At 38.0% G+C, this 15,147-nt stretch overlaps 1 protein-coding gene across 1 annotated transcript in view; it reads right to left on the bottom strand.

Moving 5' to 3' along the window:
- ZNF521 (zinc finger protein 521) overlaps positions 1-12,500 on the bottom strand; it is a 229,005-nt gene extending 216,505 nt beyond the window's left edge. The window contains exons 1-2 of the mRNA XM_009886636.1: positions 12,415-12,500; positions 10-72 (exon numbers count right to left, since the gene is read on the bottom strand). Of these exons, the coding sequence (XP_009884938.1) occupies positions 10-43 (34 nt within the window). The 5' untranslated portion in view covers positions 44-72; positions 12,415-12,500. The remainder of the gene's footprint in view (positions 1-9; positions 73-12,414) is intronic.
- Between the last annotated feature and the right edge of the window lie 2,647 nt (positions 12,501-15,147).

Below are 15,147 nucleotides of genomic sequence, written 5' to 3' on the forward strand. Positions count from 1 at the left end.
CACAGGTACCTCTTTTCCTCCTCCGCCAACCCCAAGGCTTCATACAACTGGTTGTTTCTAGAATCTGAGTTTCTAGAAAAAAAACACCAGTTTTCATAAGGACACTCTTAGGACACCAGAAACTTGAAACACAGTGCATGTATTAGAAAGAGTCAAGCACAATCTCTGGAGGACTCTAAACAATCTCTATCTCTGTCCCAGAGCTATGGCTAGTAAGCACACTCTTCTCATCAACAGAGATCTGATAAAGTTTCCCCAGCCCTGGAGTAAGTCAAGTATTTCACAAAATATGATTTTATGGGCTGACTGTTTCAAGCTGAACTTGTATTCTGCAGCCATGAAGTTACCAGCACTTCAGCTGTGATAATACTGTATGATTTTCTTTGTTATGCTGAAGCAGTCATCCCAGCAGTCCTCACAGCTAAAGGAAACTGGTCAGACAAAGAAAGCAAAGGCAAAAGCTTATGAAAAGCTGAGCTTCGGCGAACACATGGTCAAACACAAACTAAGCTAAATAGAAAGATTTTTCGCTAGGGAAGCACAGATCAGTAAGACTCATTAATACAGCAAGAAAAATAATGAATACAACTAGTATACGGTTTAAAAAAAAAAAAAAAAGAGATACCGCCTTTTGTGACCCCCTCAAAGCCCCCAGTGAAACCTCTGCAGCAGCCCAACCTGACCCTGTTTATGCCCACCACCAGCTGTTGATTTATTCCCAAAAAATGATCTCAAGAACAAGCTCTAAAACTGAAAGAGGAGTCCACTTTTCCATCCCTCAAGAGGAAACTCATCTTGGTCACCAATACCTACTGATCAACCTTACTAATGGTTGTACAAGTATCTATTGTCTACCAACAAAACCCTCAACCACAACGCATGTCATAAGTCTGAACTCAGTCCAGAAAGGCAACTGAAAAACTCCATCATTTTTTAAGTGTCAAGATGGAAATGATGCGCCCAAACACAAACTTTTCAAGAACGGACTCCCAAGTGGGAAAAAACTTCAAAATAAAGAAGCAGCTACCTGCTAAGAAGTAAACAAGATCTGCTTGTTTGAAGTGGTTCTCCACTTATAAGTGTATGCAAACCAAAATGCGAGAGTTCATCTTTGCTGCTGCTCTGTACTGAATGTTTACTGCCGCCAGCAGCAGTACCAGAATCTCTCGCTGCTCGTGAGAAGTGACTGCACACCGAAATGTGCTCGGCTTCATGCTGCTGACCAACAGGTACACCAAACATATTTAGGTCTTCAAATGGAAAAAAAACCTAACATGGATACCTCGTAACAAATTGTTTTCATGTATGTAATTTTGTAATGTAAAAAACATGCCAGTGTATGCCTTGTGAAACCCAACGTTTAAAACTTCCCTGCTATTCAGGGATCTGAAAATTCTGTGAGAGCTGAGGTTTGCTTTCAACAAAGGCTGACCACTATGTCTTTATTACGCTAAAAAAAGGAAACAAGCATCAGAGAAGGTAACTTTGTGGTCAGCATCTTTCTAAACTGTTGTTCAAGCCCTTCAAGGATTCTCAGTCACAACAGAACCAAGTAGGTCACAACAGGCCACAGCACAAAGACTTGCCAATAATATTCAACTAGATGGACAAATTTGTCAGGCAAATTAAAACCACATTTAGGGGGAAATATGGTAAAAGGAATAAGAAAACTACTCCACAAAACCCACAGAATTAGGGAAATTTTAGCATTAGCACAAATCAACTACAAAATAGTATCTCATTTTCCTTTGCATTAAGTTAGATCATTCCTCCAGCTAGCATGAGTATTTGTTACATTAAGTAGGCTGCAGCTGGTAGCATCAGATAAGCTCCCAATTAGCACTTTATGCCTTTCCACAACCAGATTCTGAAAACCTCAGTGCTATTTCAGCTCTCAGACCAATGTTAAGCTCACCTGACTATGAAAGGTAGTGTGACACGCAGCCAACATCAACTTCCCTTAAACATTTAACTATACCATTTTCTTTCAGGAGAGGAAGGCAACTTTAAACACAACCTATATAATAAGATGCTTTAAATTTTGCTAACCAAGAACATTTCTCTAGCACTAGCATGAAACGTAACTCAAAAAAAAAGCCACAAGGATGATATGCAGATAAAACAGTAGCATGTATGAACTATTATTAATTCAAACATCAAAATTACTGGTAGTCTAGGACTGTAATTGTGCGCAGGGATGTCATCTTCATTATAGCATATACCATACCCTAGCATAAGGTAAGATAAATTCTAGACAACAGAGTCATAGAATACTAGTAAAAGGAGAGGCCTCAGGAAACTAGGACAGTATCTTATGAATCCAGACTATGAATAAGTGATGTTACTGCTGAACAGCACTTCTAGATACATTTGAAATAATATTGTCACGAAAGCAACAATATTCCTTGTCCCCAAAATCATGTGTTTATGACCACAAGTCACCTGTTTTGTTACTGTAGCAATATTTCTCAATTGACTTATCTGTTCCTTAAAACAACAAACCATCAAGTCTCTACTAGGTATTTTCTCAGTGTAACTTCTGAAAAACAAAACGAACAGGAACCCCAAATAAAAATACTGGAAAAAGACCAGATCACCATAACAATTGTTGCACCACACTTCTTGAGAGCAATTTAAAAAAAAAAAAAATAAAAAAAAAAATCGTCTCAGTAAGGGAAAATAGAATTTGAGCACATCAATTCTATCTCCCATTATAAAAGCTTGGGGTTTGGACAGATACCAGTTTTTAAAATTTTACTGCAAAAAAACATACCTCTCAACTGAAGCCGTATCTATGTGAAAGGTTAGGACATTTCAGCTTTGGTATAACTAGTGTCCAAGACAAACCTTGGTTTCAGTTCAGAGCACCTCTCATGTTTAGGCTGCTGAACGTCAAATTAAGACCAACTATTCCTTTTTAAAGTAAAAAAAACCCAACCAAACAAAACCAAACACAACAACAAATCAAGTAGTACCATTAAAGACAGCCAATGAGGAAAACCCATGGGAATTTTGATACAGAGGTCCTAAAAATAGAATTAATCTCCTGACTGCTCTACAGCAACACCTGCTGATGAATGAGGATTTCACCCCTTTTGCTTAGAGTCTCTTCATGGGACACATGGTTAGCCTATAAAGGAGGGAGATTATTTTATAAAGTTAGTAGAAAATATACACAGATTTTCTAGCTTGCAAAATCTCATTCATATTCTACTAAGTAACCAGGATTCCCCTTCACTGAAGAGTTAATCTGTAGATTTAGCACCCTAAGGAAGAGCACAAGTCATTTCTGGTTGATGCCTGGGAAAAACCTTCTATGGAAAAGAAGTGGATAAAATTAGAAATGTGAAAAAGGACATTTTCGCTGAAAGGGAAGCCTTTTGGAGAGCTCTGGCTAAGATTTATGGCTTCTGAGCTATTACAAACCATAATAAAATAAAAGCAAAAGATAATTGAAAAAAGTCTATTTTCTTCTAGTCTAGGTAGGTTAATAAATTTTAAAAAAGAAAAAAAAAAAAAAAGAAGAACCGTCCCAAATGCCCGAGCCTCTTTTCAGCTTGTTAAACAAAGCAGGAGAAGCCACATATCCCAAAATAAACTATAAAAATAGATTGCTATTGATTTACCCCTTTCTAAAACACATTCATTCAGAGATGTGAAAATAAACCTAATATAGCAACTAAAGACTGTCGGGATAGGAAGTTTAGAATATATATTTTTAAATTGCACTTTGCATTTCCTATAATTCAATACTTAATCTATAAATTTCCATTAGCATATGATTAGTAATTCAATTTAAAGCCATCTTTGCACAAAAGCCTTTTTCTTAGGATGGTAACTTTGCCAAGTGCATCTTCAATCTACATGTTTGAATAATTTCTGCAGACAAGTAATAGAGACACTAGCTGTATTAGCATAATCAATACACAATTTACCGAGCTACCCAGACAGAACAGAAATAAAACGTGTGTGCCATTATCTCAGTACCTACAAATGACTGTAATTTCTGGAAATATCTCTCTACTTTTCTTTTCCCTCCTCCTCATGGCCACAGAAAAGACAAGAGGACATTCATGCTGCCACCATCTACAGGTAGATATTAAGTATGATTAGACAGATTAATCACATAGCAGAACGCAAATTTAAGAGCCAGTTACAGGAGCTGTGGAGTATCCTCTAACTCTATTAAAGTCAATGAATTTTGAAGATGTTTCTCACTTTGCAACAATATGCTGTGGAAATACATCTCCGTAAGGGTTCAGTCACGATACAAACCTGAAATTAAAGAAGTTACAGAGTAGTATTGAATGCAGGATCACATGTCAACGCATCAACTGCTAGGGCTACACCTTCCTCTGCTTTCTTCTCTCCCTAGGTACCACTGGTGCTCTAGGACTCACCTTTTAAAGTCCTCTGGCCAACACATGCGAGCACAGGATTTCACACCTGGCTATGCCACATGTATGCAGCAATTCAGTGGGTGACTCCTGGAAGCCAACAACCATTTCAGGCTGCTTCATAATGTCCTTTAAGATAACTGGTATTCATAAAAGTTCAGAACTACTTAAGAAAGTATTGTTTTCTGAACAGCTTCAGCTTGTTATCAATACATGTCTATCAGCTACTAGCCAGACACCTGATTACCATTTTGACTCCCAAATGTATATGCACCCAACAATTTATTGTGAGAAGAGTCAGAAAATGAAAGGCATTGGCATACTATCATTTCAAATATCTACATTCCAGAACTCTATTGAAAATTAGTTCTGTGTCTGTAGCCACAACTGTACAAAAATCCAATTAACCATATGCATGAGTATTTGTATTTCTGATTTGTTTTCCTTTTTGCTGTTTTCCTACTTCTACCCTCCTCAGCATTGTACCAGTATTCACTTGATACTTGGAAATTAATATTTTCCTTAAAAGATTCCATAAAGCATTTTTCTTCTGGCATTTGCTCTTTCCAGAAGACAAAGCCCCTCACAGCATTCCTATTTTTTACTCCTCTCTTTCGTCTACCTCAACACTGAGTTTAGGTTTTTTTTTCCCCTAACATTCTTCTTGTAGAAAGACTGAATTAGGAGTTCCCAATTAGACTGCAGTGGTTGGAAAATATTATTCTTATGCTAAAATAAAGTATTTTCCTAGGCAGCACATAAACATAAAAGTAATAAATATACTTAAGTGGAAAGAAATTATGCTTAAGAAATCCTTTGGATATTCTTCCAATCCTTGATCTCAAGGATGACAGTATCCAAATGTGACAGCCTAAAGACGTTCAGTTTTACATAACATTGTGCGCGGAAAAGGCAGATGATGCTCTTTCCTGCAGCAGAGAGAGAACTCTACAGAAACCCCAGAGCTGAGGGTGGGGGTTATCTTTTTCTAGATAGATGAGGTAGTAGATTAATTAATCCTGCCCAGAATGCTAACTTGGCCTCCCTAATCATGCATCTCTTAATGACCTTAAGCCACATCTACATATACTCATATTTTTATTGTTTAAAATATAAATATATATATAAATATATATATAAAATATTATAACAGTATGATATATTTTAAAAAGTACTTTTCTCCAAAGAATCTTAAAGCTTTTTATAAACCTCCAGTAAATTCCAGACATCCCTAAGATTCTGTATCATGCAACGTAACAGATTATAATGGATCTCCAAGTCAAACTGAGGACCATGGTGACAATTAGCAAAGCAAGAGGGAATCTCTCTGGGAGTCAATTCTTCGTACCAGGGTCAGGAATTTCAGCTGTCCTGCTTGTTTCAAACTGAATACCCCACCTCCATTCCTGACAATGTGACTGTGGGCATCCAGTCCATTTTGAGGAACAACAGAAGTTAGGAGGCTGAGATGCCTTTTAAGCCTAATTACCAAACCCAGTACTTCACATGAATGCTTTCAGAGTGATTGCTCTCAGTATACTGAAGCTATTGTACCACCTAAGCTTTCTTACTATCTCAGAGGGACATAACTAAGAATTTCTGGTACTCCTATGGACCTATATTTTCAACTGTGCTTAGAAAACAGGAAATTCATTAAACTGTCTACCAAAGCCTGAACTCAGCAAGAGAGCGCAATTTGAATCAAACTGACGCATGGATTGCAGAACCTCAAGGTAACCAATGCTATGCTAGTTTGAAGATAGGTGATGTAAGGAAGGGCTATGAGGACCTACAGTAAAGGTTACTGTAGATAATAATTGCCTTTGAAAGTTAAGTCATTTATTTATCTGCCTAAAAGGAGGCACTTATATTGAGGAGTCTGGGTTGTCTGACACCATTCCAACACTAAAACAAAATACAGCTGCATGCTTTGGCTCTGTTACCTAAAGACAGACATTTATCTGACTAAGAAAACCCACCTTCTTTCAATTGAGATTATCCCTGATTTACCAGAGATCTCCATCTATTGTGCACCAGGGTTTTATACGTTTCTTTTTGATCCCTCAAACTCTCTTCTCTGTTCTAGATTACTTTCTACCATGTAGAACAGCACTCTGGTCTATATCCACAAAGGAGCTTAGAAGCCCAAAAACTAGTGAGGGGATGCTGCATCTAAATTGCCAGAAGCCACTCAGGTCAGGCAGTACCTATGGTTTTACCATCCAGGCCTTCTCAGTGCTGTGCAGTTCAATGCTGAAATCAAACTAAAGCCCCACTGCAGCTGGCTAGTGATTAAAATTAAAGATTAAATAAGATTAAATATTAAGATTAAATATTCTCCTGCCTGCCCTGGCTTTGGATGCAGTCTTATGGGCTGGTTCTTCAGAGTTTACATACCTTTCCCTGGTTGCTACAAGATACTGGCAGAAAACGTGTGGGTTGAATTACCTCTTCCTTTCCCCCTCTTGCCCACACCCACTGGATAGATCACTCACCCGGGATGTGGGTGGCACCAGCTCAACTTTCTTCTCTGTCAGAAGGATTTGTACTCATGTCATGAGCTTCCTAAGAAAGAACACTTACCCTCAGACTTGAGGTGCACTCACTCATTGCTGTTGAAGCTGCCATACCTCAGCTACAGTATTCACTGAACTAGAAAGAAGGAGAATTACCATGATACCTTATCCTTGTGGTTAGGGGACCCACACGGGAAGTGGAACACATGGACTCCAGTTCTGGTTTCACTGAAACAATTCAACAGAAATAATATTGCAGTAGGTACTTGGCATACCAGGAGTCAGGTTTTCCCATTCTCCATTGGCACTCAAGCCATTTGAGCCATGATTCTTGTGTGAGTGCTCTTTCTCACCCAACAAATACTTAATTACACTTTTGAAAAGGGAAGCATCATCAAAAAAAATATAATGGCAACTCACACTCATAGCACAATATGCTACTGTGTAATGACCAATGTACTCCTGTGAGATACAGATTCAAACACTAAAACAAAGCACAGAACAGAACTCTGTCTCTCGTATCCTAGAACAAGTAACTTTCCCTCTTCAGTAAAGGGGAGAGGAAGAGCAGCAGCACAACTCCTTAATTCCTTCTAATTTGGCAGGAAAGGAATGACCTGTTCCCTGTCTCCAAAAAGCTGGATCAGATAAGTGACCACTATGAGATATGCTATTGCACTAGGTAAGACACCCACATCTAGAACGGGGGAGGAGCCAAGACACACAATTCTTTCCAGGCTTTTCATACTGTCTCCTTAAGGTAGTTCTTACTCAACAACATTCATAAACCCCTAACCTACCTATGGATTATATAAAGAATCCAAGCGCCTAGTGCCGGATGACTATCCCACTAGGCAACCAGGCACCTGTAAACTAAGCACTGCAGCATGCAAGTCCTCTTTTTTTTGGGGCCTTAGAGCTTTCTGACCTTTCTTCATTGATTTACATTTGTGTCCGGTTAGCGAGTCTTCTGCTCACCAGATTCACCAGAAATCACAACCAAATCTTTTCCTATGCTCTACCTCTTTATAAGTCACGTAACGCAGTCCCTTCCCAGCAGTTGCAAGCCCAGACCAATAGCAACTCATTTCCTCCTCCCATCTTCAGGGTGAAAACGTTACATCAGGCATGGATCTTGACATCCTGTTGTCCTGGAACCAGTGAATCAGAAAGTTCCTTCCTTGCAATTGTATTCTTTGGAGGTGGAAAATAATTAACTTCCCCACCCCCTCCTCCCTTCGACTGCTGCTATCAAAGTTAGAAATTCACTTGACTCTGTCTGGAAAAAAAAACAACAAAACAACAAAAAAACAGCCATCATAATTCAGTGCTAGGGAAAGTTTTGAGAAAGCATTACCTAGTCTTCCCAAGGACACTGCCTTACTACATTGCATCATCCAGTCCAGCAACACAGCAGGTATTTTATTTTTGTTTTTAAAGTTCCTTTCAAGAAGTTAATGAGTCAATAATGGTATTTGAACTTGATAGGTTACCAAAAGAAGTGAACAACAAAAAAATAAAACTAAAAATCAATTAGCACGGAATTCATTGTTTGAAATGTATTTTCCCGGCAAAACACAACCTAATAATAGTAAGGCACAACAAGTTTCAGTGACTGTATACAAAAGCCACCTATTGTGCAGTCGACCAGGACATTTAGACTTCAAAGTGCTCTAGCTTTTCCACGCTCGTATGTAACACCGAGTGTCTATATAAGAAATTAGGAGAAAGATTTTGCACGTCCTGTTTGGTAAGGATAAAATTCCTTTTTCAGGTTATTGCCTTGCGTGAGAGAATAAACTCTCCAAAAACGGGGTTTAGGAAGGAGGGAAAACCCTGATACCCTCACTATCAAGACCCTGTCCATTTGTCCTCAGGGAAAAAAGGTGTTCTGCTTCAGCCAAGAGGCTGTTTAACTAATACCTAGTACTGTTTCAAATTCGTAAGAAGGCTAACTAGTAACTTATACTTTATTTTCAAAGAACCATAGTAAGGCCATATCACATTAAAAAGAAGGAAGGGGGGGGGAGGGGAAAGTCACTATACCAACAGATCTATAAATTACTTTAAGAAATCTTGAAGGACTAAAAATCCTCACCTTAAAAAGAAAAATATTTAAAAGTGAAAGTATCAGATGAATCACTTACTCAGAAAACACCCGTCTTGCTCCCATGATAAAAAAAAAAGAAGGAAAAAATACCACAATGAAAACACATCCCCCCAAAATCTAAAATTTCATTGGGCATTAACTGTGCAGAATTGGTAAGCAATAATCCTACAGCCCTTCTGACTACACATTATACAGATTCAACTGTACAAAGAAAAGTTGCGGTATAGCATGCGCAGCATCACTCTAGCCAAAGGAAAATCTAAAAGGCTCAAATGTGCACAGACCAAAAGAACATGGATAACCTAGACTAAATCCTGAAAAATGATGGGAAAAAATTGTCTACATCTTTTTCTCAATAATTACACAGTATAGAGGGGAAAAAAGTGTTTGAAACCAAAGGAATGTGAAGCGGGGGAAAAAAGCGTGACCAGTGTTAACTGACACTGTAAATACAGAGGACAATGGTCCTGGTTCAAAAATCCCTTGGAAGAGGGCAATTTTGTACAGTCTTACTGTGTGCACAGAATTACATAAAGCAGATTTTTTTGGAAAGTAGGAGGGATGAATGAAGATGTTAATTATAACACGTTGTAATAAGGATACCCCCAAGATCAGCGCTATCTTTTCTGCTACAGCGTAGTCCCTAGGCATATGGCTAACTACTCCTTGATCATTATCCTGGCTAAAACTGAAGCTACTGAAGTTTAGGAGACTCATATCTAACAGAATTTCTTTCATCTCTAATAATTGCTAAACTAGCATAATTACTGATACTTGAGGTGAAATAGAACTCAAGTTGTCTAAAATTAAAGTTAAAACAAAAACAAACCTCGCCACCTCTTTCGGTTTTTGCACATTCTTTTGTCAGAATCCTATGCCGTGTTGCATTATGATTTAAAAGGATTTAAAAGCTTCTCTTGTGCTATCTGACTTTTGTAAAAACAGCAACTGAAAAACTTTAATGCTTTGTAGTAACATAACACACTGCAAAATACATTTGAAAACAGACATGAACATTTTCATAGCACCAAATAAACCAGGCCAAATTCTTCATAGATCTGTATGTTGTCCCTTCAGGGAAAAATATCTATACATACATATATATGCCACAGTTCTGATTTAAGTGAACTAGCGCATTTTTCCCACCCCCAGCTGAGACTGATTTTGAGCTCAGGTAGCCCTACAGGAACCAATAGAAACCATAAAATACAGCTGGGAAAAGATGCTAACAGGTCTGTCATAAGGTATCAGCATATACACACACACACACATACACATATAGTAATCAAGCTGAAAAAAACAACGCCAAGTATCTTATTTCCAATATTTTACATAGAAAAAACACTGAATCTGTACGGTCTACCTAAAACGTTAACAGTTCTTCTAGATCCCTTCCTCATGTACAATTATTCAAAAGGAGGAATGCATGAGTTTCTAAACACTGAACCATGTTTCAGAACAAAGAAATGAGAGCTATTAAACCAGTTGTAACTTAGACTGAATGAATTACAGAGAAACATGAAGCCTTTCAAGACATCTTAGATCATGGCGGATAACGTTACCCTACACATGTTAGATAACTGCCTCCATACTGACAGCTTCCCTTGTTACACAAGTGAACAGCAGCTCGGGAAAACAAAATCAAACCAAACCAAACACGCAGCATTTCTAAGCCCCTTAATATTAGCTTCGCCACAAGATTTCACCTTTACCAGCAGTACAACCAGTAGCTGTTTAGATGCAGCTCTTCAGATGTTCACTCCTAACAGTACCTGCTTCTAAAAAGTAGATGGTGATGGTCAATACAATTCACGTTGGCCCCGAAAATGACTGGGTAGCATTGCTGTAATCCTACAGCTAATCAAGACCATCAATACCACTATGCGCTGCCAAAGTCAATGAATATTACTAAGGGTTAGGGATGTTTTTGTTGTTACGGATTTTTTTAATATATAAAGGAGCTGGGGCATGCTTTGGCAAGTCAAAAAGAGCACGCTATAAATAGCCTGCATTATAAAAAGATGCTAATCTTAAATCCTCTTTGTAATTTGCTTTTTCATGTACTCTTTTATGTTCGATATCTTAATTTTTGCCCTTTTTTGGATGGCCAAATAGAAGCCAGCAATCCACTCATGCATCAAACAGATGTTTTTGCTTTTCAGGCCAAATGGAATCTTATGAATTTTTTGTTCCCTCCCTATAAAATGATGATGCCAAAATAACACAGTTCCTGCAAACAGCCCGTTCAGAAAAAGTTTTTTGGACCGGTGATACTGAAACTTTCAGTCAAGTTCACAGAAACCATGCCAATACTAATTGCTGGTTTTGTTTATGCTGGATTGATTATAGTCTAATCAGCAGACAATCTAATGACTTTCGAGTCTAGTCCACACAATTTAGAAGCTGGGGAGGGTTGGGGCTGAGAATAAACATCCAAATAGTTGACAGATACACAGAAATGTAAAGGCTACTGTTTGAAGGGGATCCGAATGTCAGATTCTCTCTGAACTATTGCTGCTATTAAGTAAGATTTTTGTTTTAATCCACTACTGTTCTATCTTCCTTGGCACTACACCCCACCACCTGCACCTCTGTATGAGAAACATCCTTTCGCTTCGGATTTATGATGAGAAAACAAGTCACATTAAAACACAGGTACATTTACTCGGTCCCCAACACTCTGCATGAATTGAGCTGCAGTTATAAATTTAGCCAGGGTGGAAAGAGTACCCAGGTTTCCTCAAAAAGAGGGAACAACTTTAAGAGACGCTCCGGGCTTGCCAAAATATTTCAAGATACAAGCTTTCTTTAAGCAGAACATAGATATGTAAAACACAGCCGATAAATTTCTCCTTCTCGTCTTTCTAGGAACTAATATTCAGTAATTCTATTTCTGCAGTCTAATGTGGGATACAAAATTACAATGAGTAAAAATTTACTTTGAAGTAATAACAAAATAGTTTTGCATTTTTTTCCAAAAGAAATCACTTTCAGAGATCAGCGCTCCTATTAAATGTGTGTGGCTGTTCTAGTTTTTTTGCGATGGTTTATCTGACACCTACAATTTCAGTGATTTTTCACATGCGACTTTAGCATAATGAACATTACCTGACTGTAGCTCAGAGAAACCTGGGTTTGGCATTTCATAGGACTGCATTTTCATTCAGCTTTGTATAAAGAATACCTGGGTTTCTTTGCAAGTGACTATATTTTTGTAACTTTGCTTATAAACAAAGTTTCTCATCAAAAGCCGGTAGTAAGGGTAAAAGAAAAACCTCAAGCCCTCCCAAAACTAAAACCCCATAAACCAGAAAGGGGAGGGAGGGGGAAGGCGGTCAGTAACCTAAGTGTGATATCTACAAAGCACGCCAAGTCGCGAAAAAAGGTTTACCATTCAAATAGCCAAGTTAAACAAGATACGAGCTAGCTGCTCTCCCCACTCCCTCGCTTTCTCATCTCAGGGGGTCTCCAGCACGGATTTGCTTAGGGAATGGGGTTGCCCTTAGGTGTTAGGAGTTTAAGGAGTCACAGCAATTGCCCTTTGTCAATACCCTTCCTTTGCACAGTGGCTCTTTTGGGGCTTATCCACGGGTATCATATCTCTGACTTTTCTTTCCCCACCTGCTTTTCTCTTGCTATCCTTCCTCCCCCACCAAATGCATTAGGTGATTTTGATCAGGTCAATGATACCTAATAGATATTTTATTTTTTTTTTTCCAGAAACTAGCCAAGGAAATGGGATAAATTAATCAGTAGAATGAAATATAGGTCAGGACTGATGAATTTGATGCAACTGATCCTTCCACTCCCTAAAAGAACCCGGCAGTTGAACTTTAATTCCTCCTTCCTGAAGTAAAATAAGATACTGAAATTAGAGTTCTTCAGAAAGTTAAATAATTTACTCTCCTTTTGAGACTTTTCTTTGCCACAACCCTGTAGCATATTTGTAAGAGACAGTGCTTTTCACAGAAAATAATTACAATCTTACTTCTCCTTGGAAAGATGTTTTTATTATTCTTAAATTGTAAGGGGCTTATCTAATACTAGCCGTGCCTTTTTTTCTTCCCTAGGTCCAAACCTGAGATGCAATCCTTGTCAAGAGCTGGGGGACAGTCAGACCAAAGTTGGCAAGAAACCAAAACAGGAAAGGGAAAAAAAAAAAAAAAAAAAAAGAGAGAGAAAAAGAAGTAGAAAAGGAATCTAAACAGTAACCAGGGTAATTCAAAAAGGTGTATTTTCAAGAAATAGCAGAAATTTAGTCATTAGCAAGTTCTTAACACCCACCATTTCAGATGAACGTTAGTTTCATGCATTCAATATAAAAAACTCAATTGTCATTTTGTTTTAATGTATTTACCTGCCTTGTATCAGTATTCCCCTAAGATATAAGTTTCAAATTAAGTTATCAAAAGTGACAGACATATCAAAAATATCTCTTATATCTTCCCCCCAGAAAGGGTTGCTAAGTACATGACAAATTGGAAATGTAATGTGTAACTCCATATTTTATTTAGATGTAAAACAGCACTCATGAGTTTAAATAACTCATTTACATACATTCAAAGAATAGTTTTTCAGAGAAGCTGTTTAAAATACTGTTTATTTTTAAACTGTAGAACTATATTTTGTACTGACTAAATCAGTAATGCTTAAGAAATAAGGAGATTAAATAAATGCTGCATAGGTGGCACAGCTGAAATTCTCCTTGCAACATTACTTACAGCTTTTGTTTGTTCACTAAAAATGAAGATATAGTAATTGATGGGCAGACTCTTATCAATGAATTTAAATGCTATGTCTATGCAAGCATCTTTCCACTTCTCAGATGAATCGCATTATTAGCCCTTTCAGAAACCTTGCAATCGGACTGCTTTTAGAATACTATTAATCCACTCAAAAATTGACATGATTCAAGGAAAATAAAACAGGGAAAAGGAAAAAGATATTTGAACAAAGGCCACCAAGAATGATAACCTACTCCCCAAAGGTAATTACTGCAGCAATAATTACAGATGATGATTGATTTAGTGCCTGGGTTTTGTTGAAAAATAGTAAATAAGACACTGCAAAGAAATCTCTATCATCTCTATCCTGAACATGAAGCGGTTTTCTTAAGTCAGCAGCTTATTGTCAGCAAATCCAAGCCACTCCATCTGAATCGTACAATGTTGCTGTTTTCTCATTTTAGGGACTCTCAGGCTACTGATACATAAGGGAAGCAAAGCCCATACCTCCACATAAAATGGAAGCTGTATCTTTTGTTTTAAATTGTGTGATGTTTACAGGAAGATACTTGAAACAAACCTCGTCTCTGTAACGCATCTAACAAATAACCAGGAGTAAAACACGTCCAACGTCTTAAGAGGAAAACAATTTCCTCTGTTTGCCAATTGATTCTGAACGTTTATTCCTTCGCACTTAAATACTTCGAGGTCTAAGACTACCCTTCAGTTAAAGTTTCCCAGCATCTTTTTGCAAATATGGCTAATTGGTTGCTCTCCTACTGGCTCTAAAACTCTTATGCGCACGTAAATAAATCCTCCCCGGGAAGCTCGGAATCTAAGTGCGCACCCAAGCAACAGAACTTTCATTTTTGTATCATTTTTAAAAGGTAAAAAAAGCGGTTCGTTTGTTCTTCACGAGATGCCAAACAAAAGCACCACTGAACCACACAAACTTCGGTAAACTAGATACAGACGGCAGCAGCAGGTAAAGGAGTAATTGAAGGCACCCTTTATTCCCTTTAAAAATATGTTTAAAAAAAAAAAAAAGAAAAAGAAAAGGAAAAAAAGAAAAAGAATTAAAGCCTGCTCTAAAGCTCAGTGAAGTCAACAGGAAGACTTTGAAAAGGGAACTCCTGGAAAGAGGTGTTTCAAGCAAAGGGAGAGCGGGGTTTTTGGTGTGTTGGGTTTTGGGTTTTTTTTTTTTTTTTTTTTTTTTTTTTTTTTGCCAGGTCCTCCTGCCCAAGTCCAGAAAAGCAGACCCCGCTCCTGCTTTCGAACTATGAAAATCGCGCCGGTTTCTAGGCGCTTAACTCCCGCTGCACGCCAGCCAGCCTAGCCGAGGAAAAAAAAAAAACAAAAAAAACCAAAAAAAAACACAACCAAGGCCTGTCGCCAGCCCC

The sequence above is a fragment of the Charadrius vociferus genome, unplaced genomic scaffold, assembly GCF_000708025.1.
Source record: "Charadrius vociferus isolate BGI_N301 unplaced genomic scaffold, ASM70802v2 scaffold45, whole genome shotgun sequence".
NCBI lineage: Eukaryota > Metazoa > Chordata > Aves > Charadriiformes > Charadriidae > Charadrius > Charadrius vociferus.